Source organism: Eptesicus fuscus, chromosome 1, assembly GCF_027574615.1.
Source record: "Eptesicus fuscus isolate TK198812 chromosome 1, DD_ASM_mEF_20220401, whole genome shotgun sequence".
In the NCBI taxonomy this organism is placed as follows: domain Eukaryota; kingdom Metazoa; phylum Chordata; class Mammalia; order Chiroptera; family Vespertilionidae; genus Eptesicus; species Eptesicus fuscus.
This window is the reverse complement of record NC_072473.1, coordinates 23142642-23170000: the sequence shown is the minus strand read 5'-3', so window position 1 is coordinate 23170000 and position 27359 is coordinate 23142642. Positions and strand designations below refer to the sequence as shown.

Here is a 27359-nt window from a genome sequence, read left to right as displayed (position 1 = left end):
TATATGGGAAGACACTCCAACCAACTGAGACACCTGCCGGGCTGTACTTATCATCTTGAATTAAAACTCTAAAAATAACTCCTCATAGACCATCTTTACACGTGTTGACTTATTTCTATGAACTGTAAGTTACATTTTCTCTAACTTTGAAAGACTTTTTAGAGGTCTTCATTTTAAAAGGTTTGAAGAAAAACAAAGTTAGATCAGAACATATGCTTAGGGATTCTGAAAGATGGCATGGCTTCTGAAGGATAATATTCTGAAAGAGCAGTCTGTTGTAAATTAATTTGATTCTCTCATCAGTTCAGCTTGTCCCTCAGCAATGTCACCACCGGTCAGAAACTTGTCCTTAACTTTGAGGCTTCTAGGATGTCAGTAGACTGAAAGTCTGATTTATAAACAATGATGCCAATAAATAATTTTATTGAGGAACAGCTTGGCTAAATAACTAAGGTGGGTAATTTATGTAGAATCTCCAGTCCTGGAGGACATCACCATATCTCTTTCTAATATTCTGCATTCCATTTTTCATTTTTTCAGTGAGTACTTGTTATGTTCTTTCTATGTCCCAGGGATTGTGCTAGGTAACAGGTAAAACAGTAAGTAAAAAGAGAATTTGTCACTTTCTTTCTGGGTCAGGAATAAGTAATTTTTGAGCTGACTGCTTTCCTTTGAACCTGAAAGAATGGCAGCCATTTCTCAGCTCCTTCTTAGAAATCAAATGCTGATGCCTTCTCATCTGTGGTGGGGTTGGCGACTGCTCTCTTGGTACCTGCAATCTAGCAGAAGAAACAGTCCTTAATCAGATATTTACAAAAATGAACAAATATTTAGGAATAGACACCATTTTTTTTCTATGAATGAAAGGAACAAGGCTTCGTAGCAAAAAAAAATTAATCTTACTGAAATTGAAATTTGAAGGCATGAAATGATTCTATAGGAAAGTGATGTTTAAGCTAGGATCTAAAGGATATGCTGTAGGGAGCTGTACAAAATGTGTGTGAAGATGATTAGTGGATGTGGGTACAATTTCCAGGAAAGAGAAATAGTATATCAAGTGAGCATGTTACCCTCAAGGAACTGGAAAAAGGGCCAATTTAGCTACAATTGAGTTCAGAACAGTGCTGCTAGAGGAGGCTTGGCAGGTAGACAGGAGCTTACCTAAGAATTGAAATTTGTGTGTGATACTAACCTCCACAGTAATTCATTCAATCAAAAACCATGTATTGAGTAGCAGCTCTCTGCCAGGATGACAGCTGGGATGACTGTGATGAGGAGGAGCTGAGGCAATAGTCACAGAACCTGCCCTTCGGACTTGCACTAACCAAATGCAACCAAAAGTAAAATTATGGCCATGATAAGTTCAATGTGACAAAAATATAACTTGCTAGATGACCTAGCTTACTCTAGAAGGTCAAGAAAATGGAAGTTAATTAGACAATGCTAAAGGGTAAGAAAGTGTTCTGGACAGAAGAACAGCATTTATTTATTCATTTAACAAATATATATTGAGTGTTTCCTTGGTACTAGCCAAAAGTCTAAGCTTTGAGGTTAAGTATGAATAAAATATAAATCATTCCTCTATGAAGCTTACATTCTAAGCATGCATCATAAAAATCAAGTTTTATTCTATGAAAAAGGTGATAAGAAGAAAAAGGAAAATACACAGGGAAAGGGAGTAGTAGTTAAAGGAAGCTACATTGAGAACATGGCATTAAAAGAAAGTAAGGGAGGTGTTTTGGAGGTACACAGGTCCTATGGGGCCTTTTATATTTGAAAAAATGACAACAAATGGAGCATAGAATAAGCCTTTGTTCTAAGGATTTAGCTGCTTCCAGTAAAAAAAGAGTAAGAAACATGGTGAGGCTCATAGATTACAGGAAATGCTCTAATGAAAACATCTTCCAGAGAAAAGGCAGTGCTATTAAAGTCCCATTATTGGATATGTTCTTCTATACAAGTTAATACTTGAGAGGCCAACTAGATGTATTAAAGGTGTCTGAGGCCACACACCCAGGAGTGTTTCTGGCATATAAAAGGTATTTGGATCATTTTGTTAGATGACTTTAATGCTAAAGTCATCTAGCTGTCTACCATTTTGGATCATTAAAGGTATATAAAAAAGAATTAATGCAGACAAGCATCGTCTTTTGAAGAATATTCACTTTCTTGCTTATATGATGAAGTCAGTAAGCTTAGAATGTTTTTTAGGAATAATTTTCAAAGATGAGAAAGGCCTCTAAGCACTAAAATACTAAAATCAAGATGTGAGAGCCAACTTTATATCAAATGACATTAAACTATTTGTACAAATGTTATGATATTAAGACAAATTCTTTTGTGGATTTATAAAGTTGATGCAATGGAATGGGCATATAAAGAGTTTTATTTCCTTAAAGTATTTTGCAAAACCTCACATAATATGTTTGTGGATAAGGTGAGCCTTTCTCTATATGGGTTGGTGGAGAACATCTGTGTTTTAATATATTTCTTTCTGATATCTGATTTATGTGCCAAAGAATATAACTGAAAATAACTTGCAGTGTCAGAAAATTTGGGGGAAAGAAGCTATTGGAAGATATAGCTAGTGAATTGGATAAATTTTGCCTGAGCAGGAGTGGTTAATGGATGATTTCCTCTCCCACATGACTTTAGAATGTCACATACAAATGTCATATACTGGGAAAAGTATGTTTATTGTTTGAAACGTTGCTGTTTATAAAAAGCAATATATTTAAATAAATTGAGTAAGTTTTTCATAAGAAAGGTCTGATTTCCCATCCATACATGTGAATATAAATATATATATTCTAGAGGCCTTGTGCACAGATTTGTGCACCAGTGGGATCCCTCAGCATGGCCTGCAGGGATTGGGCCAATATTGGCAGTCCAACGCTGCCTGCAGCTCCTGCTCATCTCAGCCCCCCTTGTGCCTGATGCAGGCTCATGCCCAGTCAGGAGAGGCTCACGCCAACACAGCAGTGCTTGCCAGCCATGAGCCCTGCATCTGGCACCTGTCAGTCAGCTGAGCGGTGCTCCTGCTGTGGGAGCACACTGACCACCAGGGGCCCGCTTCTGCATTGAGCATCTTCCCCTGGTAGTCAGTGCATGTCATAGCAACTGGTCAACTGGTTATTCAGTCGCTTAGGCTTTTATATATATAGTTATGTGTGTGCATCTGTGTATAATCATATACAAATGGGCATATATATATATATATATATATATATATATATATATATACACACACATACATTTATATACTTATACATTTACTAGGGGTCCCCTCAGCCCAGCCTGCACCCTCTCCATTCTGGGACCCCTTTGGGGATGTCTGACTGCCGGTTTAGGCCCTATCCCCAGGATCAGGCCTAAACTGGCAGTCGGACATCCCTCTCACAATCCGGGACAGCTGGCTCCTAACTGCTCACCTTCCTGCCTGCCTGATCACCCCTAACTTCCCCCCCTGCCAGCCTGATCACCCCTAACTGCCTCTGCCTTCCAGCCTGGTTGCCCCTAACTACCCCCCTGCCGGGCTGGTTGCCCCTTAGTGCCCCCCTGCTGGCCTGGTTGCCCCCACTGCCCCCCTCTGCTGGCCTGGTCACCCCCAACAGCCCCCCCCTGGTGGCCCGGTTGCCCCTCACTGCCCCCAATGCCAGCCTGGTCACCCCATCCTGTTCAGTGGTTTGGTCATCCCTCGCTAACCCCCCTGCCAGCCTTGTTGCCCCATGCAGCCTGCTGTTCAGTTGTTACTGTGATGGTGCCATGACCAATTTGCATATTACCCTTTTATTAGTATAGGTATTTATACTAGTGACCTGACATGAGAAATCATGTGGCCCTGCCCACCCATGCATGCCCTGCCCTCTGCCCTGCCTTGACACCCTAACCTCTCCACCCGGAGCTCAAGTGTGCCTGGCTTCAACCTCAACCCCTCTGGCCTTCTCTGTCTGCTTCAAGCCCAGCCCTCAGTCACACGAGCCACCTCGGGCTGGTCCCACCTCCTCCGGGCACCTCCCCACTCCCGCCCTGTCTCTGGAGCAACGTGGTGGCTCCACCCCATCATGGCACCAGAGGAGAGTGTGGAAGCCTCCTGCTGCTGCACTGTGTTCCTTACCCTCACAGGTGTGTGGCGGGGCACTCTGAGTGCGAGCGATGGGTAGTGAAGGACTGGTGAGGGGGGTGCTACAGGCTCTCACCCCTGCCCTCCCTGCCACAGGATGGTCCTGCCTCCTCCGGGTGCCTCCCCACTCCCTCCCATCTCGGGAGCAAAATGGCGGCTCCACCTGGCCGCACACACGCATGCAGCCTCTTGCTGATTGGTCATTACAGTATGAGGGTGTCATGATCATTAGCATATTAGCTCTTTATTATATAGCATATATTTATGTTTTCTCTATATGTATGGATATACATGTGTGTCTACACACAGACACAGATAGGTAGGTAGGTAGGTAGGTAGATAGATAGATAGAGAAAGGCAGATGCCAGCCAGTACATGGGCACAAGGTTAATATTAAATCAAAGCAAGATGAAATAGATTATTAGAAAATTGATGCAATCCTGGACATGATATAGTATCTAGATTACAAGGACTAATATTTCTGTTTGTTGCTGGTTTGAATACACTTTATAATTTTATTATTTTTGCTACATTTTTCTAGGATGTTGGCTTCCTCTAAAGAATGTTTATAGAACTAGGATTATGTAATTTTAAGAAAAAACTAAGCAGAGGTAAGGGACACATGAGCAATATTGTCTGTTAAAACAGGAAAGCATTTTTTTCCTCTATGTTATTTCAGAAAATTGTGCTATGAAAAATAGGTAGAATTTGATAGGCTTGGTATGTCTTCTGCTCAAATCTCTTTCCTGAGCCCAATTTCATTTACCCAATATACTTCTGGATATGTCTACCTTGAAGTCTAAAAAGCATCTCAAGCTCAACACAGTGAAACTTACCTAATTGTGCCCTACTTTCCTGTGAACTTGCTTCCTTTACTGACTTCTCCATTTTTGTTTTTGCACCACTATTCACCACAACACCTGTACCAAAAATCTGGGCTCATTCCAGACCCATCCCTTTCTTTCCCTATGAGCTCTCTGCATGGAACCAGTCACAACATTCCTTAAGTGCCTCATATTTATTATTTTATCATTGTTCCTATCACTATTTCCCAAGATAAAACCCATAATATCAACTCCTGGAAGTTCTTGCCTGCATTCTTACCTCTCTTCAATCTAATCTCCACATTGAAGTCAGTCTGGGCTGTCAAAAGCTTATTTAATATAGTTTCTCCTCTGCTTAAAATCTTAGTCATTTTCCATCCTCTACAGAGTCTGATCACTTAGGTCTACAATTATTTTTTATTACCTGACCCCTACCTGTCTCTCAGTACTTATCTCCTTAACCTACATTCTATTTCTGTAAGCCATTTCAGATACTCTGTAGGCCATTATCTTTGTACATGCTATTCCCATTACTCAGAATACTCATGTTTTTCATGTCTGCTTTGAAAACACCTATTTTATGAAGAAAACTCAGTTCAAATTTTCCTCCATGAAGCTGTGTTTTCTCCATAGTGACGACCACTTCCTTTTCTGTGTCATCTCTCTACCATACTTATGCCTCTGGTGTTTGGAAGGAAAACAGTCTATTAAAAGGCAGTTTTCAGAAAGACTATAATGTCCCCTTTTCCATCATGGCTTGAAAATGGAGTATGTAATTAAAAGTGTTTATAGTACATAACTTTGGAATACTTGGGTAGAAAATGTCAATGAAATGTTAAAACATATAGAATTACTAGAGGCCTGGTGCATGAATTCATGCATGGGTAGGGTCCCTCTGGGTGGCCTGCAGGGATCAGACAGAAACCCACAGTCCAACACTGCATGCAGCTCCTACCTGCCGATCCCGCTCATCCTGGCCCCACTGTGCCCCACTGTGCCCCAGTCCTGATTGGGAGAAGCTTGTGCTGCTGCAGCAGCACTTGCCAGCAATGAGCCCTGTGTCTGGCACCCTCCCAAGGGGAGTGGCCTGCGAGATCAGGCTGAAACCAGCTCTCTGACATCCCCTGAGGGGTCCTGGGTTGAGAGAGAGTGCAGGCCAGGCTGAGGGACCCCACTGGTACACAGTGCACCATCGGGCCAGGGAAGGACTGTGGGAGGGCTCCAAGGCGTGGTTGGCCCATCTTGCTTAGTCCCAATCAGCTGGACCCCAGCAGCAAGCTAATCTACCAGTCAGAGCATCTGCCCCCTGTGCTTAGTGCATGTCATAGCGACTGGTCGAAAAGTTGACTGTCTGCTCCCTGGTACTCAGTGCACATCATAGCAAGCAGTTGAGCAACCTTAGCATATCATTCGCATATTACAATTTGATTGGTTGTTCGATTGTTCTGCTGTTTGGTCTATTTGCATATTACCCTTTTATTATTTAGGATAAGATTTGTAAGCTTATAGAGATTATTTATGAAGAAGAATATGGATGAAAATACTTTTTGATGTTTCTCTTTAGTTTCTAATTTTATACGTGGTGAATAAAAGCATGTATAAAAATAGAAATAATTTAAAATATGATGGAAATAATTTCACTATGACAAGTGTCAATAATTGTTTCCCATGAAGCAATGATTATAATTATTATTAGATTTATATGCTTATTATTTTCCAAAATTTTGCATACTGTGTATGTAATACTCTCTGTATTTCACAAATTAAAAAGCCAATACATAATGAAGTTCAATCCAAGTTCATGTAGCTTGCAAGTGGCAGAGCTGGGGCTGGTATCCAGATCTGTGTGATACCTGCTAATCTCACAATTTCATAGGAGAAAAGTAAATTACTATATGTCCATGAGAAAATTATTACAAGGGAAAAATGCAAGTATGCTGGAATTATAATATACTTTATGAATATAAATGCTAATTTTAATGTAGTCTAAAGAGAATTCTGACCTTTTTGGTCTCTGAAAATATCTAAACTTTACACTGTAGCCAATGGTTTTTGAAAAATATTTTTGTCGGTTTACCCAGAAAAGGATATAGATCATAATTATAGCTGTAAAATGTTACAAAGGTAACATATCCATAATTCCACACTCAAATACACAGATAGTATGTTATCAACAATCAAGAACCCCCCAACAATCCCTATCATAGTCATAAACTTTTTCCACCTCCTCAAAGATAACCTCTATCCTGATGTATAATACCTCAGATTAGTTTTATTTTTAACTTAATAAAAATGGGATTGTATAATATAGTTTTGTAACTGAGTTTTTTCACTCAATATTATGTTTGTGAGATTCATTTAAGTTGCATATGGCATTAGTTCATTAATTTTCGTGGCTGGGTAGTTTTCCTTTGTTGTACACATAACACATTTAATTATACAGAAAATGTGGATTATTTCCAGTTTGGGACCATTTATGAATAATGCTGCTATGAAAATAATTGTACATACAAAAGCATACATATACATAATTGGAATTGCTATATAGCTTTCTAGATATTAACAAAGAGTTTTCCAAAATTGATGTATAAATTTATATTCTTATCACTAGTGAATAAAGGTACAAATTGCTTTGCATCCTTTTCAATATTTGGTATTTCATATTTTTAATTTGAGCCTTTACATTAGCCTTATAATTGCCATCCCTTGTTTTCATTTGCATGTATTGATGACTAATGAGATTAAACACTATTACAATTGTATACTGGCTATTTGAAAGGCCTCTGTTGAAATTTCTTTTTCTGTAGGATTATATGTATTTCTCTTAGTGACCTGTTGTAGATATTTTAAAATATATATTCTAGACTTTAATCCTTTGTTGATTATCTTTATTATAAAGATGCCTTGCCTTTTAACTCCTTAATGATATATTTTTTAATAAACAGAAATTTAAAATTAAGTATACTCCATCCTTTTCTGTTATGGTTAGTGTATTTTTGTCCTGAGAGTAAAAATAAAATTTCCTACTCTAAGACTCAGAAGATAGTCTCCTGGATTGTCATATCAGCACCTTTTTATTTCCATTTAGATTCAATTGAAATAGTATGATTTATTGCAATGACCATTCTTTTCTCAATGTTCTACAGTGTCACCATTAACCAAATGCCTATACATGCTTGAGTTACTTTATGGAATCTAATAAGTTTTATTTGTAAATATGCCTGTACTTATGTCAGTGCCACATTGTTTTAATACTATAGCTTTATGACAGATTTTGATATTTGGTAGTATTGTGAAAGTAAAATTGAAAGAGGTGATAAAACAGTTGAGGAAAAATTTATTCAAGATTATTACAATAGAGGAGAGAATGAACTCATTTCCACTGAACAAAAAGGCTGGAGAGGTTGTAAGTGCTGGGATGAGCTAATATAAGAGCACCGGAGGACATTATAGGATTGGATAGTTAATGTGATTATGCTTTCTGTGTTTGTTAACTGTCCCTTATCAGAGTTAAGCTACCACCCTCCTTTGGAGTCTGGGAGACAGAGGCACTATCTTTCTTTTTTATTTTATTTTATTTACCTTTATGGTTGAAAGTATTACAAATGCCTCCCCCTTTTTATTCCTATTGGTCCTCTCCACCCTGTACCTGCACCTTCCAGGACTTCAACACACTATTGTTTATGTCCATGTTCTATGCCATTTTATATAAAACTAGTGGCCCAGTGCACAAAATTCATGCACATTAAAAGGGAATTAATGAGAGGAAATATTTTAATATTGCTATTGCCCTTTCTCTATAATAGAAGTGTCAGAGATGAAAGAAAACTAGTAAAATGTATACGAAAATCTCCCTACTGTCAAAGTCAGGGGCACGCTGTGGGACCAAGAGTCAAGTCCCCACCCACCTGCACACGACTCAAAATTCCGCGAGACCCAGACCCAGCTGGCCCCACCCCCATCAAGCCCCGAAGGGCAGGAGGTGCAGCCTCAGGTCCCCTGTCAAGCCCCACTGGGTGGGGGATGCAGCCTCAGGTCCCCTGGCCCAGAGCCAGGGCAGGGGGCATGGCCTCTGGACCTCCACCCCTGGCGCCAGGGTGGGGGGTACAGCCTCAGGTCCCCTAGCCTGGCCTCAGGTCCCTTGGCCCAGGCACAAGGGCATGAGGGTGCGATGACCATTTGCATGTTAGTTCTTTATTATATAGGATAAGTTTCCCAGTTAATCTCTTCCAACATACCACCCACCCCCACATACTGATTCCTCAGTCTATTATATGCTCCTATGATTCTGTATCTATTTTGTTCATTAAATTTCACCTATGACTGAGATCAGGTGATACTTAGTTTCTCTGACTGTCTTATTTCACTTAGCATAATACTCTCCAGGTTGTTCCATGCTGTCTCAAAGGTTAAGAGATACTTCCTTCTCATAGCTGCATAGTATTCAATGGTGTAAATGTACCACAGCTTTTTTATCCACTCATCTACTGATGGGAACTTGAATTGGTGATTTCTTATAGATGGAATATTCCAATGTCAATAGTTAGAATGATGCATAGAGGGATATATGTTTTTCACTCACTTGATTACAAATAAGACACATATTCCAGCATTCTCCTGTTTAAAAATATAAAAGTCAAAGGTTTTCAACTCTTGTACAAAACATAAGTCCCAGTAGACTATAGGTAACATATGAATACCTAGTAATTTTGGTGTCATCCTAAAATGTTTTATTGTATTTTTTATTAAAAATTCATCTGTGCTCTAGATTTATTACACTTGGACACAAAATCTTAGTTTCCGAATCTGTAACAATCACGAGCATATCCATAATTTATCACAATTTTCAGAGCATGTTCACATTTGTTGACCTCTGTTTGATGCTGCTAGCAGTGACCTAGCTTGGAGGGTACCAGAGCAGGTATCATTATCTCCATTTCACCAGTGGGAAAACTAAATAATATCAAGATCTGAGAATTTTCTGACAGATATTACCAAGTTGTGCAACAGTAAATCTGGGATAAGAATTCAGGCAATCTGTACTTTAAGCATAGTGATGTGTATAGCAGGTGAGCAGATTCATAGATTTCACTATATGATAATGCCTATTATAATTAAAGATCTTGACATTGATGTAGAGAAGACAGGATTTCACATGTGACTCTCACCTCTATGGGTCATCAAATTCACCATAAATAGTTCTGCTGTTACATAAACAGTGGTAGGCCATTATTTAATGAAGAAGTAATAAGAAAATGTTTCTAAGACAATTCTTTGGAGAAAGGCCCGTTTTTATAACTACAGTGGTGTATTCAGCTTTGAGACATTTATACACTGTGTGAAATTCATGTATTACTCAACAAGACATGAAGCACAAAGGTCCCCCTCAAGAAGCAGAGAGGTGGGAGGCATGAAACAATAAGGGACAGTATACCCTCAAGCTACCAAAGAATGCCTGGGAATGTGCTGAATGCTGGGAAGAATGCTGTAATTCTGGAATACTCCTTAGGATTTCTGCTCTTTATTTTCTGGTATCCCAGTTGAATAGACCAGTGGGAGCTGGAGAGTACAAAGTTTATTAAGCTGCCACAGAACATTAAATATTAGCCCTCAAATAATAACAGCAACAACAACAACACAGCCTTCCAAATTTATTCATTAGCACTTTATGAACTCATAAAAATAAATAATATATGGAACCGACTGTAACAACACAGAAAAATATGCTTCAGGTTAAAAATCTCACTATATTTTTAGCATAATCACCAAGACAGAATTTCATTAGTGAGTCAGACAGTCATATTTACCTTTAAAAAATAAGTTCCTTCAAAGAGCACATCTTCTTGATCTGGAAGTATATTTGCTGATTTGTGTTTAATATTTCAAACAAATATAGACTTCTAATGTCAAAATGTTTTAAGATCAAATTACAACTTTAGGCTTCAAATCTTTGCCAAGTGGGTTAGATAAAATATTTTTTTAAAATCTAGTCACACTTTTGCTAAAATTAAATTTGAAAAGACTCAGAAAGGATTCAGGATCTGTAAACCTCACTGTAGGTTTTGTAGCAGAAATTACAAGGTATATTATCTGAATGAATGGCATCATGAAATATTATAGGGCTTGTAGCCAGGTGGATCTGAGGCCAAATTCCAGGTACTCAATCCTGTGACCTCTGTGTTCTTAGACAAGCTACCCAACCCATCAGAATGTCACTTTCCTCATCTGCACCTTTAACTCTTTGCACTCGCTTGCTTTTTTCTTGAGCTGCTACCAATGCTAACCATGTCGAGTCACACTCGACATCCAAGTGCAAAAGGTTAAAAGTCACAGTCATGAATTCCTTGAGTTCAGTCAGGACTTATTACAGGATCTTTAAATAGCAGTAAGAATGATCTTTTCAGATAAACCTCCAATAAGTGTTTCCTAGTACATTTAGAACATGTTTTTCCACCCTTTCCCATATGGTAGACAGTGAAGATATAAGGAATGCCATTTTGTAGTATGCTGCTTCAGTTAACAGCTTGTGAAAACATGCAAAATTGAGAAGAGAATCATAGACTTGGCTAAACATTAGTCACTGATACTCTGCCCCGATTCTAGCCTTATAATGTGTACTAGAGGCCCCGTGCATGAAATTCTTGCATGGAGGGGGGGGTGTCCCTCAGCCCAGCCTGCACCCTCTCCAGTATGGGACCCCTCGAGGGATTTCCGGTGGGATCGGGCCTAAACGGGCAGTCGGACATCCCTCTCACAATCCAGGATTGCTGGCTCCCAACTGCTCGCCTGCCTGCCTTCCTGATTTCCCATAATCGCTTCTGCCTGCCAGCCTGATCACCCCCTAACCACTCCACTGCCAGACTGATTGATGCCTAACTGCTCCCCTGCCAGCCTGTTTGCCCTCAACTTTCCTCCTCTGCCAGCCTGGTCACCCCTAACTGCCTTCCCCTGCAGGGTTGATCACCTCCAACTGCCCTCCCTTGCAGGCCTGGTCCCTCTCAACTGCCCTCCCTTGCAGGCCTGGTCCCTCTCAACTGCCCTTCCTTGCAGGCCTGGTCCCTCCCAACTGCCCTCCCCTGCTGGCCATCTTGTGGTGGCCATCTTGTGTCCACATGGGGGCAGGATCTTTGACCACATGGGGGCAGCTATATTGTGTATTGGAGTGATGGTCAATCTGCATATTATTCTTTTATTAGATAGGATAGAGGCCTGGTGCACAGGTGGGGGCCAGCTGGTTTGCCCTGAAGGGTGTCCTGGATCAGGGTGGGGGTTCCCTTGGGTTGTGGAATGGCCTGGGTGAAAGGCCTGTGGTGGTTTGCAGGCTGGCCATGCCCCCTGGTGACCCAAGTGGAGTCCCTGGTATCTGGAATTTATTTACTTTCTACAATTGAAACTTTGTAGCCTGGAGCAGAGCCAAACCTCCTGCCTGCTCCATAGCTGGGAACCATTTCTCTTGGGACTTATATATCTTCTATAATTGAAACTTTGTAGCCTGGAGTGGAGGCCTGGGCCAGCCAGGGCTGCAGAAGCTTTGCTTCCTCGATTGCCGAGGGCAACCCTTGCCTCCTGCTCTTTCCAGCTCTGTAGCTGCTGCCATTTCTGTTTGGATTTGTTTACCTTCTATAATTGAAACTTTGTAGCCTTGAGTGGAGGCTTAGGCCAGTAAGGGCAGGCAGAAAGCTTAGCTTCCTCTGTTGCTGGGGAAACCCAAGCCTTCCTCCTGCTCTCTGTGGCTGCAGCCATCTTGGTTGGGTTTATTTGCATATTTGCTCCTGATTGGCTGGTGGGTGTGGCTTGTGGGCATGGCTTGTGGGTGTAGCAGAGTTAGGGTCAATTTGCATATTACTCTTTTATTAGGTATGATTATCTTACTTCTTCCAATGAGTTGATTTTGTTTTTAGTCCGCTATTGGTAAGATGAAGTTGCATATCCTTTTTAAACTGTATAGTTGTTTATAAAGTAAGAAAGAAAAATTAAGAAATATTATTTTTGGAAGCCTCATTACAGATAAAAATCATTTAGCTGGGAAGCATATGCCAGAGGTTTAAACTGCAATAAAATGAGATGGGCTGCTTGCTGCCTCCCTCGCTTATAAATCCCATTTGCTGCTGCTTTGTGTGGTCCATGGCACATAATTGTTTTTTCTTTAGTGGGCATACTCCTGGGAACACTTTCTCCCTTAATGCCATTCTTGATGGGCACAGATAAGCTATCACATTCTATCACTGGCTTCAATAAATTCAAGGGTCAAGGTGCTTAAGTTGTACCTCCCAGGTTTGTCAAATTTTTCTCCATTGCCTTTATCCAAATGTTCTTCTGATAACCATTTTTTGCATGTGCTTTGAAAAACCAACTCAACCAAACAAAGGAACTCAGATGAGAAATGTCCTTGGCATGTATAACAATATGAGATGTGAATGAAATGGGAGAGAAAAATCCTCCCCATTGCAGATCCGAGCATAGATGATAATGGAGTTGTGATTTAGCCCATGAAAATGTGTGAGAGTAAGTGAACTGAACTTTAGCTTCTTTTACTGCTGAAACAAAATGAGGACAGAAATAAAAATTAATTCCTTCTTATCACTTTATGAGCTGTTACAACTCATTTTGATTTGTGTGTGTGTTGCTTACCTAGCTTTAAAAATAAGCATTCTTTTTAAATGTTCAAAGGATTAATATACTTAAATAGAAACTAAAGGAAACACTGATGTTTTTCTCTAAGGAAGAGGTTTCTAATCCCCATGTAATGATTCTTTAAAAAAGTTTTTAGCTTCCTCACAATCCCATTCAATTCAATACCTAATACTTATGTAACAGTTTGGTTGCATCCTTCCAATTGCTTAGCTCCATCACTTGTAAGTCAAATTAGGTCCTGTATTTCTAAATAATAAACAAATAAATCCATTAACTTCAAGCACTATGCACAGCTATTTATACTTGTGCATATGGCATTACAAAATTCTACCTGTGGGTAGACATGTACAGTTTACAAGCAAGCAATTTCTGATTCACTTATCTAATCTTACTGAGATTAGTAAAAAGCACCATGGCCACATTATAACAGGAAGTGACTTAGATTCAATTAATTGAGAGTTTTATGAGAGGAAGATAGGTTTAAGCAGTGGAATGTATTACTAAAAGATATATGTTCTATTGTGTTGGAAATCTTTAAGAAGAGTATACTTTAGTTTTAAACATCTATTTGTAAAAATTTAATAAGTACCTTTGTAGAATAAAATATATGACCTTTCGTGTTTCTTGAAAGATTTGACATACTATAATCAAGCAAATTTATATAACCACCAACATCTATACAAGTCCATTTAAATTAAAACTGCTTTCTAATACATATTCTTGTGTAATATTTTTAATGGGATAGTATATTTATTTTATTTGATAAAGAATAAATAATTTAACCATAACTTTCCTGAAAAAGTTCACTTGATTTCACTGGGCTGTTTGTGGATAATAATTTCACTACCTCAAAAAATTGCCAGAATTATTATAAGGAAAGTATGTATTTAAAGTATGCTTGTAATTTCTAAAGACATAAGCATATTAGTAATTTAAGCAATTGCCCAATCTAAGACCTGAATCCAAGTTGTCTGGCTCTTAGATACTTTTATCTTCTCCACATAAAACAATATTGTAAAGTGATAATGTATTTGTATTTGGAAAGTTGAGTAACATTAAATCACAATTGTATTCTCCAAAATTTATCCATTGTAACTATATCTTTACTTTTAACAATTTTAGTTAGGTCAGATATTTTGTAATGCCATGAAATCAGCCTCTATTAAATATGTATTTTGTATTTAGTCATACAAAATACCATACCAAAACACCAAAGATTGGTGGCTTAAAGAACATAATTTATTTTTCCACAGTTCTGGAGGCTACAAGTCCAAGTTCAAGGTATCAGCAAGTTTGGTTTCTTTTGAGGCCTCTCTCCTTGGCTCGCAGATGGCTATCTTCTTGCTGTGTCCTCACCTGGTCTCTACTCTGTGCAAACACATCCCTGGGGTCTTTCTGTGTGTCCAAATTCCTTCTTATAAGGATACCTGTTAGGTTAGATCAGAGCCCACCCTAACAGTCTCATTTTATCTTTTTAAAACATAATTGTTAAATTGATTGGGATGACATCGGTCAACATGAACAAATAGGTTTCAGGTGTGGGTTTTCATGTTACCAGATCTGTATATTGCACCGTGTACCCACCACCCAAAGTCAGATCTTCTCCTGTCACCTTATATTAGGAGCCCCTTCTCCCCCCAAACCCTTTGCTCTGGCAATAACCACACTGCTATTTGTGCTAATGAGTTTCAGTTTATATCCCACAGGAGTGAAATAATGCAGTTCTTAGCTGTTTCTGACTGACTTATTTCACTTAGCATAATGTTCTCAAGGTCCATCCATGTTGTTTCAAATTGTGTTATTTCATCCTTTCTTATGGCTGAGTAGTAGTCCATAGTGGATATATATCGCATCTTCTTTATTCAGTCCTCTATCGTAGGACACTTTGGTTGTTTCCATGTCTTGGCCACCGTGAATAACGCTGCAATGAAAATTGGGGTACCCATGTCTTTGAGAATAGATGATTTTGAGTTTTTCGGGTATATACCCAGGAGAGGGATTGCTGGGTCTTTTGGTAGCTCTATTCTGAATTTCTTGTGGCATCCTCAGACTGATTTTCATAGTGGTTATACCAGTTTACATTCCCACCAGCAGTGATGAAGGTTCCCTTTTTTTCCATCACCTCTCCAGCTCTTTTTATTGCTTGTATTATTGATAATAGCCACTCTAATAGGTGTGAGATGGTATCTCATTGTAGTTTTGATTAGCATTTCCCTAATTGTCAGTAAGGTTGAACATCTTTTCATATATCTGTTCATATGTCTACTTGAGAGAGGTGTATTTTCAGGTCCTCTGCCCACTTTTTGATTGGGTTGTTTGCTTGTTTGTTGTTGAGTTTTGAGTTCTTGATATATTTTGGAAATTAAACCTTTGTAAGAGCTACTATTTGCAAATATCATCTCCCAACTGGTTGGCTGTCTCTGCTTTGTTGTCAGTTTATTTTGCTCTGCAGAATCTTTTTACTTTGATATAGTGCCATTCATTTATTTTTGCCTTTACTTCACTTGCCTTTGGGGTCCAGTTTATAAAATGTTCTCTATAACCAAGGTCCATAAGTTTGATACCTATATTTTGTTCTATGTAACCTATTGTTTTGAGTCTTATATTTAGGTCTTGGTCCATTTTGAATTAATTTTTGTACATGGGGACAGACGGTAATCCATTTTCATTCATTTGCATGTGGCTTTCCAGTTTTCCCAGCACCATTTATTGAAGGGACTGTCTGTACTCTGTTGTGTGTTTCTGGGTCCCTTGTCAAAATTTATCTGTCCATATTCATGTGATTTTATAGCTGGGCTCTCTATTTTGTTCCATTGATCAATGTGTCTGTTTCTCTGCCAATACCATGCTGTTTTGATTATCATAGCTCTGTAGTATAATTTGAACTCAGGTAGTGGGATACCTGTAGCTTAGTTCTTTTTTGTCAGGATTGCTTTGGCTATTTGGGGTCTTTTGTGGTTCCATATAGATCTGATGATCTCTCATTCTATTTCTTAAAAAAATGACATGACAGGATTTGCATTAAATCTGCATATTGCTTTGGGTAATATGGCCATTTTAACCATGTTGATTCTTCCAATTCATGAGCATAGGATACTTTTCCATTTTGTTTTGTCTTTTCAATCTCTTTTAATAATGTTTTCTAATTTTCAGTATATAGGGCTTTCATATTATTTTTTTTGTTGTTTTTTTTTTGTTTTTGTTTTTTGTGTTTTTGTTTTTTTATCATCCCTGCTACTCTATGCTTTTTTATTGGTGATTTCAGACCATTTATATTTAGAGTAATTATTGATGTATGAGGATTTCCTATAGCTATTTTATCTTTTATTTTCTGTTAGTTCTGTCTGTGACTCCATTGGTTCTTTTCCTTTATGTTTCTGTACATTGTTTTGTTTGGCGGTATTCCATACTTCCTTTCTATTTTTTTAAGCTATGTGTCTGGGTTTGGGGATTTTTGTGTGTGGTTTCCATTAGGTTTATAAAAAATGAAATTCTATATATACTGTTCTACTTTTTTTATTGATTAAGGTATTACATATGTGTCCTTATCCCCCATTGCCTCCACACACCCCACCACTCATGCCCTCACCCCCCTGTTGTCTGTGTCCATTGGTTAGGCTTATATACATGCATACACGTCCTTTGATTGACCCTCCCCTACCTTCCCTCTGAGGTTTGATGGTCTGACCAATGCTTCTCTCTCTCTGGATCTGTTTTTGTCCATCAGTTTATGTTGTTCATTATATCCCACAAATGACTGAGATCATGGGATATTTATCTTTCTCTAACTGGCTTATTTCACTTAGCATAATGCTCTCCAGTTCCATCCATGCTGTTGCAAATGGTAAGAATTCCTTCTTTTTTACTGCAGCGTAGTTGACTTTTTTTTTTTCTTTTGAGTGTATCTGATCTTCATCTTCCTTTGCTAGTTTAGACCTTTTCCCCCTTCTCTTTTATGTTTTTGTTGTCACAAATTTTCCCTGTTTGTGCTGTAAGATTTTTTTGTGATTTTATATATAGTGTTGTGACCTTATGTTCTTTGTTCCAGGTAGAATAACTCCCTTGAGTATTTCCTGCTATGGATGTTTTCTGGTGATAAATCCCTTCAGCTTCTGTATGTCTGGGAACGTCTTTATTTCTCCTTCATATTTAAATGATAATTTTGCTGGATATATTATTTGAGGCTGGTAATTTCTCTTTTTCAGATGTTTGAATATTTGGTTCCACTTTGCTTTGGCTTGTGGAGTTTCTGCTGAGAAGTTGGATGAAATCCTGATGGGTTTTCCTTTATAGATAATTTTCTTCTTTTTTCTGGCTACTTTGAGAATTTTTTCTTAGTCATTAATTTTTGACAGCTTTAATACATAGTGCCTTGGAGAGGGCCTCTTTGGATTGAGTTAACTAGGTGTTCAGTTTACTTCTTGTATTTGAAGATCTAGTTCTTTCCATAGATTTGGAAAATTCACATCCAATATTTGTTTGAATAGACTCTCCATTCCATGCTCCCTCTCTTTTTCCTCCACAATGCCCATAATTCTAATATTGCTTTTTCAGATGGAATTGAATAGGTCTCATAGAACTCTTTCACTTTTTTTTTTTATGCTGCAGTCTCTCTCTTCTTCCCTCTACATCACTTCTTGATACCTATCTTTGATATCACTAATTCTTTCCTTTATCTGGTTGGTTCTCATTTCCAGGATTTCCGATTGGTTATTTTTAAAAGTTTCAAACATTTTGGTAAGGTACTCATTTTGTTCATTGATTTATTTTCTGCTTGCACTGAATTGCCTGTTGGTCTTTTCTTGCATCTTGTTGAGTATTTTCATGAAATCTCTGTCATTTATATCACATATTTCCACTTGTTCCAACTTGCTTTCTTGTGATTTTTAAAATTTTATTTCTGTCATCCTCGTTATGGTGCTTAATGGTATTTGTTGTCTTCCTTTGGTTACTCATTTATCTCTGAAGAGTTCTTTCTAGTATTTTTCAGTAGATGGTAATGAAATTGCAAGATTTTTTACCTCTGTGGTCTCATTCTGGAACCTTTGAGTCTTCTATAAGACAGTACAGCTGTGCTGCTTGGAGGTGGGATTTGTTTAGCTGTCACAGTAATGGTGACCCCTGACCTCATTGGGGTCCTACTCCAAGCACCTCGCCTGGGGATCAGTCACTGAGGGAAACAGCAGTTATACTGCAACAGCTCTTGGTTTACAGATAACATGTTCCTGGACCTGACTCCAAAGGCAGCAGGAGGTGAGTTTTGGGAATCCAAGTAGGGGTATGGCTTTGTGATTCTGTTTCTTTGTCTGAGCACCACCACCCAGACTGACAGTGGAAAGCCACAAAGTAGAATCCCATGCTCTGTCAGATATCTGCTGACTCAGTTACTGTTTGCTCCACTCTGCTCACCCTGCTAGACTGTCCCCCAAAGCTCTCTGTTCCTACTGGCTGAAGGAAGCACCTGCTACTGCCGGCTTTCTCCCCTTTCTTGGCCAGTGGAGCCATGAACTCTTGGCTGCAGGGCTGTGTTTACTGGCTGTCTGTGCTTTCCTCCCTTCTTATCTTCCTATTTATTCTTAGTTGCCCACCTTTAGATATTTCAATCTGCAGGTCTCTCAGGTGTGCATCTGTGTTGAGGAGAGATTTCTTTGTTGAATTATAGTTGGTTAACTTATTGAAATTTCAAGGGGAGAAGAAAAGGTGTGCTCTCACACCACCATTCTTCTGAGGTCACTCTTCCCTCATTTTATCTTAAAAGAGCTATATTTAAAGGCTCTATCTCCCAACAGAGACGCATTCTGTATTATAGGGGGACAGTGCTTCAACATATGAACTTTAGGGGCATACACTGTTCAGTCTATTACATCTCTAGTTCATTAATTTGGGGCATATAGTATGTGTTCAGTTAATATTTGTTGTTAAATTAAAATCATGATTGACAAATAAATGAGGTAGAAGCTAACTTAAATACTGACTGAATTATATACCTGCTTAATGAATTATCAAAACTATCCATTATAACTATTTGAAGACAAAGGACACTTAATAAGATTCTTAAAATACTTGTCTTAACTGTATTAAATATGTACCTAAAAGAATATTTATTATTAGTTTTGTGTGACTCATTCATATAGTGAGAAAAAAACATGCTGTAAAGTATATCATATTAATATATTTTGGAATTTCTATAAATTTAATATTCTTTTAAAAATATTTTTATTGATTTCAGAGAGAGAAAGGGAGAGAGAGAAACATCAATGATGAGAGCAATTCATTGATCAGCTGCCTTCTGCACGCCCTCCACTGGGAACTGATCCCACAACCCAGGCATGTGCCCTGACCAGGAATGGAACCAGTGGCCTCTTGGTTCCTGGGTCGACACTCAACCACTGAGTTTAGCTGGACTAAATTTAATATTCTTGAACAATTTAGTATATGGATGTTATTTTGGGATTTGTTTTATAGGCTATTCTCCACAAATAAATAAATGTAATCATCCATTTATAAGATTACAAACCCAAGGTACTATTTAAGTGGGTACTGCATTGGAGTGTCTTATAGTACGAAAACAGCTGCTATATCTACTTGGAAGTATCAGTTCATTTTCTTTCATTTATAAAATTGATGCTACAGTTTGAGTTTATTCCTTTCCCCTTTAACTCCCACCTTCACTGACATTGAATGGCTGCAATTTTCCCTTTTATATAAGGCCAAATAAGACAGATGGCATACTTCGTGGCTAAGGAGTAAGATTTTCTCTATTCAAAGTTAATTTTTTCATAAGTAATCCATTAATAGATATATTAAATGCCATTTTACCTGATGCATACTGACATGACCACTAGGAAGTTCACTAAAAAGAACTAATATGTTTCAGAAAAAAATCCCAACTACCAGCTTGTAATAATCAAATGGCTAATATTGTCAAATTCATTGATTTATGATAGTGCATTTGCTATGGATATCTTGCATCACTATTTCAGTGCTATGGCTTCTGTCATAAACTAACAGAATTGAAAAGGAGTAGAGTAGAGAGGGAAATTATAAAAATATGAAAATCAGTTACATTATGCTGAAAACAATAACATTTTCACATTTCTGAAAAAAAAACTAAAAACTCACTGTGAATGAACTGCATGATTATTTTACAATATAGTAAAATGTCCATTACATACTCCTTACTCATATGCAGAACTCCCTTTTTGAATAGATGGTAGATTAGCCATAGTGATCAGACAAGAAGAAGAAATAAAAGGCATCCAAATTGGAAAAGAAGTAAAACTGTCATTATTCATAGGTGACATTATATTGTACATAGAAAACCCTAAGGACTCCATAAAAAAACTACTAGACTTAATAAATGGATTTGGCAATGTAGCAGGATACAAAATTAACACCCAGAAACCTATGGCTTTTTTATACACCAATAACGAAATCACAGAAAGAGAAACTAAAAAAAATATCCCGTTTACCATTGCAACAAAAACATTAAGATACTTAGGAATAAATTTAACTAAAGAGGTAAAAGACCTGTACTCAGAAAACTACAAGACAGTGAAAAAAGAGATAGACGAAAACATAAACAAATAGAAGAATATACCATGTTCATGGATTGGTAGAATCAACATCATTAAAATGTCCATACTACCCAAAACAATCTATAAATTCAATGCAATCCCCATTAAAATACCAACGGCATATTTCACAGACCTAGAGCAATCTCTCAAAAAATTCATATGGGAAAGAAAAGACCCTGAATAGCTACAGCAATCCTGAGACAGAAGAAAAAAATTGGAGGGATCACAATACCAGATATCAAGCTATATTACCAAGACACTCTTCTCAAAGCTGCCTGGTACTGGCACAAAAACAGACATATAGACTAATGGAACCAAACAGAGAACCCATAAATCAACCCAAGCCATTATGCTCAATTAACATTTAAGAAAAGAGGCAAGAGCATACAATGGAGTCAAGACAGTCTCTTCAATAAATGGTGCTAGGAAAATTGGACAGATACATGCAAAAAATGAAACCAGACCACCAACTTACACCATACACAAAAATAAAGTAAAAATGGATAAAGGACTTAAACGTAAGACTGGAAACCATAAAAAAAAATCTTACAAGAATCTATAGTCAGCAAAATATCAGACACATGTCATAGCCATATCTTGACCAATACAGCTCCTAGGGCGATGGAACTAAGGAGAAAATAAACAAATGGTACTACATCAAAATAAAAAGCTTCTGCACAGCAAAAGAAACCATCAACAAAACAACAAGAAAGTCCACTGCATGGGAGAATGTATTTGCCAATGTTATCTATGATAAGGGTCTAGTCTCTAAAACTTATAGGGAACTTATACCATACATCGTAACAAAAGGAAGATAATCCAAAAAAAATGGGCAAATGACCTAAATAAACACGTTTCGAAAGTGAACATACAGAAGGCCAAGAGACATATAAAAACATGCTCAAAGTCACTAATCATCTGAGAGATGCAAATCAAAACATCAAAACAACAATGAGATAGATATAGAGGCAGAGAAGACTCACATTACAACAGGAGGGCTTGGGGGGAGGTAAGAGATCAACCGAAGGACTTGTATGCATGCATATAAGCATAACCAGTGGACACAAGACACTGGGGGGTGGGGTGAGGGCATGTGCCAGGGGGTAGGGGAGGCCGGGGGAAGGTCAATGGGGAAAAAAGGAGACATATGTACTACTATTTGTAATACTTTAAACAATAAAAATAAATAAATAAATAAATAAATAAATAAATAAATAAATAAAAACAAAAAAAACACACAAAAAAATCAACAACAATGAGGTACCACCTCATACCTGTCAGAACGGCTATCATCAACAAATCAACAAATGACAAGTGCTGGCGAGGATGCGGAGAAAAAGGAAATCTCATGCACTGCTGTTGGGAATGCAGACTGGTGCAGCCACTGTGGAAAACACTATGAAGTTTCCTCAAAAAAATTAAAAATGGAACTTACATTTGACTCAGTAATCCTACTTCTAGGATTATATCTCAAGAAATCAGAAACACCAGTCAGAAAGGATATATGTGCCCCTATGTTCATAGCAGAACCATTTACAATAGCTAAGATTTGGAAACAGCCTAAGTGCCCATCAGTAGATGGGTGGAATAAAAAAACAAAACAGCGGTACATCTACACAATGGAATACTATGCTGCTTTAAAAAAGAAAGAACTCTTACCATTTGCAACAGCATGGATGGACATGGAGAGCATTATGCTAAGCAAAATAAGCCAGTCAGAGAAAGATACATATCATATGATCTCAATCATTTGTGAAATACAATGAACAACAGAAACGGATGAATAAAAATATATCCAGAGACAGAGAAGCATCGAACACACTGTCAAACCTCAGCGGGAAGTCAGGGGAGGGTGGGGTTGGGTAAGAGATCAACCAAAGGACTTGGATGCATGCATATAAGCATAACCAATGGACACATACTGGTATACTAGACCGGAGGGGGAGGACATTTGCTGGGGGGTGGAAGTGGTTGGGGAGAGGTCAATTAGGGAAAAAAAAGATATATGTAATACTATAAAAAAGGTGGTAGATTAAACAAATTTTTTGAAAAATTAGGGATTTCAAAGCCACCTAGGAATAGGTTGATTTTGTCCTGATGCTAATTACATTGTATTATTTGAATCATATATCAATATCTTCTAGGTGGATCAATCCAAACATGTAGCATCAAGTAATGTAGAAATTATGATGAGGGTTATCTTAGAGGCTAAATCTATTTGTAAAAATATATAAGTAACAAATGTTTTTCTTCTAGCTCTAATTCTTTATAAAATAAAACCTGTCCATATTTTGAAATACTTTGTTGTTGTTTTTTATTGTATTAAAACATTTAATTTTATTATTTCTATTAAAGTAGGATTGGCATATACCATTATGTTCGTTTTAGTTGTCCAACATAATACAGGCAGTCCTTGTATTACGTGGGACTCGACATAGGTCATTTTGTGGTTAAGTCGCAATCTCCCACTTATTTATAAAAAAAAAGTTCCATCATTTTGATGTATGTACATATGTGCTTTATGATTTTTTTATTATTTATTTACCACAAGTAAAGGTCAGGAATTGTTATCTTTCCTTTAATTTTCTTTTTACTGTTTCACTTCATTACTGCTGTGTATATGCTCCATGTGAGTGATGTAGTGCTTATGTAGGTGGGTTCCAAGGTATGGCGAAAATCGTGTTGCGTTGCGCCATAGAAATGGATATCCGACATAACCCAAGGACTGCCTGTAGTTTGATCTTTGTATACACTACAAAATGATCATCATGTTACATCTAATTACCATCAGTCTAGTTTTAAAGATCCAGTAGGTATGTGAAAATAATTCTGTTATTTATGAAGAAAGTCAAAAGAGTTGAAAATTCAGTCTCTAAAGTACATCATAGTGGAGTTGAAATAAATGATACTTTTTTTGTCATAAAAACACTTCCTTTGTGCAGAAAGCATTACAACATATTTAATTATGTAAAAACCATTGGTACTTGGTTTATGTTACATATTAAAATAGAGTGTGCACAAAGACATTTGTGACAGCTAAAGAACTGGCAGTTATTACTCAGACAATATTACAGTTTTCTCACTAGACTAGTTTGGAGATATAGTCATTTTTAATCATTTATAACAATAATCCAGAGAGTTTTAAAAAATGCATGTGTGCATATAATTTGTTACTAATGATTTTCTTCTCTAATCAATATATAAATAACACTAATTACACAGGATCAATTCAAATAAGGGTGTGCTTAGGAATGCATTTAATAGAGTCCTAGAGTTTTATTCTTTGGGGTGTATTTTCTGACCTAAGAAAATTACACATTGTCATATTATCAATGCAAAATGCTTTTTGCTTCTATCTTTATGACTTTGCTGTCTTACATTTACTGTGGAGACACATCAAACAGTGGTATGATAACTGCTTCAGATTTCTTGTAAGTATCTTTGCTTTTCAATGTAAGGTGAAAGACTGAAATAGTCAAAGGCAAGCTAAAGGAGCAGTGCTTATCGATCATAAGCAGAAGCAGGAAGGATGTTCTTTACAACTCCTATTATATATTGGAGGCTCAAAATTAGATGCATTTTGCCATTTTGAATGGAATTCAGTTAACAGTTAAGTATTTGATGACATTGTGGTGGGTTGTCTCTTCCCCAGGTGCTGGGAGATCGATGGGCAAACATCTGTAGGTGGACAGAGGATCGCTGGGTTCTTTTACAAGACATACTTCTAAAATGGCAGCGTTTTACTGAAGAACAGGTGAGTCATGTGGGAAAATGTATCAGTGAAAGACATGGAAAGATGTTAAATGAATAAATGAAAAAATGATAATCTACTTTAATAATTATTTATTTTCTTTTTGGGAATTATTTAATTTCTTTCAGTGCCTTTTTAGCACATGGCTTTCAGAAAAAGAAGATGCAGAGAGCAAGATTCACACAAGTGGCTTTAAGGATCAAAATGAAAAGTTATCAAGTCTTCAAAAGCTGGCCGTATGTATTTTTATTCTTTCAATCATGTTTTTAAAAATCCCAATAGTTTATATGAACACCATTATTTCATTCTTCCATTGTTCCTATCCTAAACAAAATGTTCATTGTTCTTGCTTAGATCAGCCTGTTTAACTATATCATATAGTTATTTTTCTTAATTAAAATAGGAAAAGCTAAAGTGCCTTAGCTCAGGCTGCTTTAACAAAATATCATAGACTGGGAGGCTTAGACAATAGACATTTATTTTGCACAGTTCTGGAAGCTGGGAAGTACAAGATTAAGGTGCTGGCCTCTTGGTGAGGCCCTTTCCCTGGCTTCCAGACAGCACCTTTTTGGTGGTGGAAATAGAGATATCTCTTCCTTTTTTTTTAAAGGGTACTAATCCTATCATGGGGGCTCTACTCTCATGACCTCAACTAAGCCTAATTACCTCCCCAAAGCCCACCTCCTAATATTGTCATATTGGGGAGTTAGACCTTCAACATATGAATTTTGGAGAGATACAAACATTAATTCCATAAGATATAGGTAGATTTTCAACCTTGTTTCCTAAAACAAAATTACACTCTTAAAAAAATATAGCATACCTGAAATAAGACTTTAGTTAGAGCGTTATCCTGATATGGCAAGTTGGTGGGTTTGATCCCCAGTCAGGGCATATACAAGAGTCAACCAATGAATGCATAAATAAGTGGAACACCAAATCTCTCTGTCTCTCTCTCTCTCCTTCCCTCTCCCTAATTTTCTTTAAAATTAAAAACAAAACATAACCTAAAAAGTGCTCAGTATATGTCTAAAGTAATATACTTCAGTAGTTCTCTGGGAAATATCAGAAGTCCAAGAGATGATTATCCTCACATACAAAAAGCTTTTACCCTAGTTTGGGAAGCAAGGAAAAAATATTAAACCAATGTCACTGATTATAAGTGCCTGTGTTTTGATAACTAAGGGAACTTTGGCAGAACAAAGACCATTAGGGAAGTATTCATTAAGACATTTCAGTTTGAGATGAACTTTACAGGATTTAAAAAGATCTCTAAAACGTCTCTTTCACTGTTAATCCTACTATTTTCTAGTAAAGGAGAGGCCAATCTAATATTAAGCTTTATTTTTAAAGTAAAATATTGCATAATTAGGATTTCTTTTTGATTTTTTATAGATCCGTTCTATTAAGTGCTAACTTGATGTCAACTCTAATATAAAACAAAGGTCTATTATAAATGTTTCATAATTTTATCTAAATTAATCTGTCTCTGTATTGATATTATATATCACACTTCCCAGTAATTAAATTATTTACTTTAAAAGCTCTTCTTAAATAAATTTCCCTGTTAAATTCGTATCATTTTAAATATATTTATTTGTATTATACATTTTTTGTTGCATAATTACTAATCTTTAGGCTTTTAATTTAAAATAGATTCACTATTTTATTACTGGTTATTACAAGCTAGCTTGTTATTTATAACAAATCATTCCTCAAAGAATATATGTTTTCTTGAGTGATTATATGACAAAAGAAAGGTTTATAAAAAGTAATATATATATATCAACAGAATGCAAAAATATCAGTGATATATTTGCAGTTTTGTTCTGCAGCTGATAGGGAGCCATTAAGAGTTTGATAACAATTATATTTGCATTTTTGTAATACTCTGTATTAGTAAGACTTTTGGTAGTAAGGAGACCAATTAGAAGAGCTAATCTAAAGTAGCATTGGGTGTGAAGAGGAGAGAGAGACAAGTTTATTTCAGAAGAGGAAATTAAGGCCCAGGAAAAAACACATGGCATTTATATAAGGTGTCATAGAACATTAATAGCAGAGTTAAAATGAGCACTAAGACATCAAGACTCAGGTCCAGGCTTTCTAAAACATTTCAAAACTTGTCATATCATTTGATTCCTTGACAAAATCTAACAGTAATCAAGAACTGTCATTTTGAACAATCATATGTCACTATATTGACATTTTTGTGTGTAAATGACTTTATTAGCCTCGGGCCATGAAAATGCTCTCTTAGCAAAGTCTCAATAATTTTCCAATATGATTAAAATTCAAATTATGTCATCTTACTTGTGAGCAAAGTGAAAATATATTATGGATAAGTCTTACATTTGATAGTTTAAGCCAATTAACAAAATCTGACAGCTGGTGTAGACTTTGAGGTAAAATTCCCCTGCTGACTCAGGCAGTGAATAAGAATTTAATGTTCA

The 27359-nt window shown here is 37.2% G+C and overlaps 1 protein-coding gene across 2 annotated transcripts in view; it reads left to right on the top strand.

Annotated features, from left to right (window-relative positions):
* The window catches only part of DMD (dystrophin), a 1914059-nt gene that overhangs the window by 239658 nt on the left and 1647042 nt on the right, over positions 1–27359 (top strand). For both annotated transcript variants that reach the window (XM_054720874.1, XM_028129748.2), the window contains exons 9-10: positions 24811–24912; positions 25038–25145. In XM_054720874.1, the coding sequence (XP_054576849.1) occupies positions 24811–24912; positions 25038–25145 (210 nt within the window). The remainder of the gene's footprint in view (positions 1–24810; positions 24913–25037; positions 25146–27359) is intronic.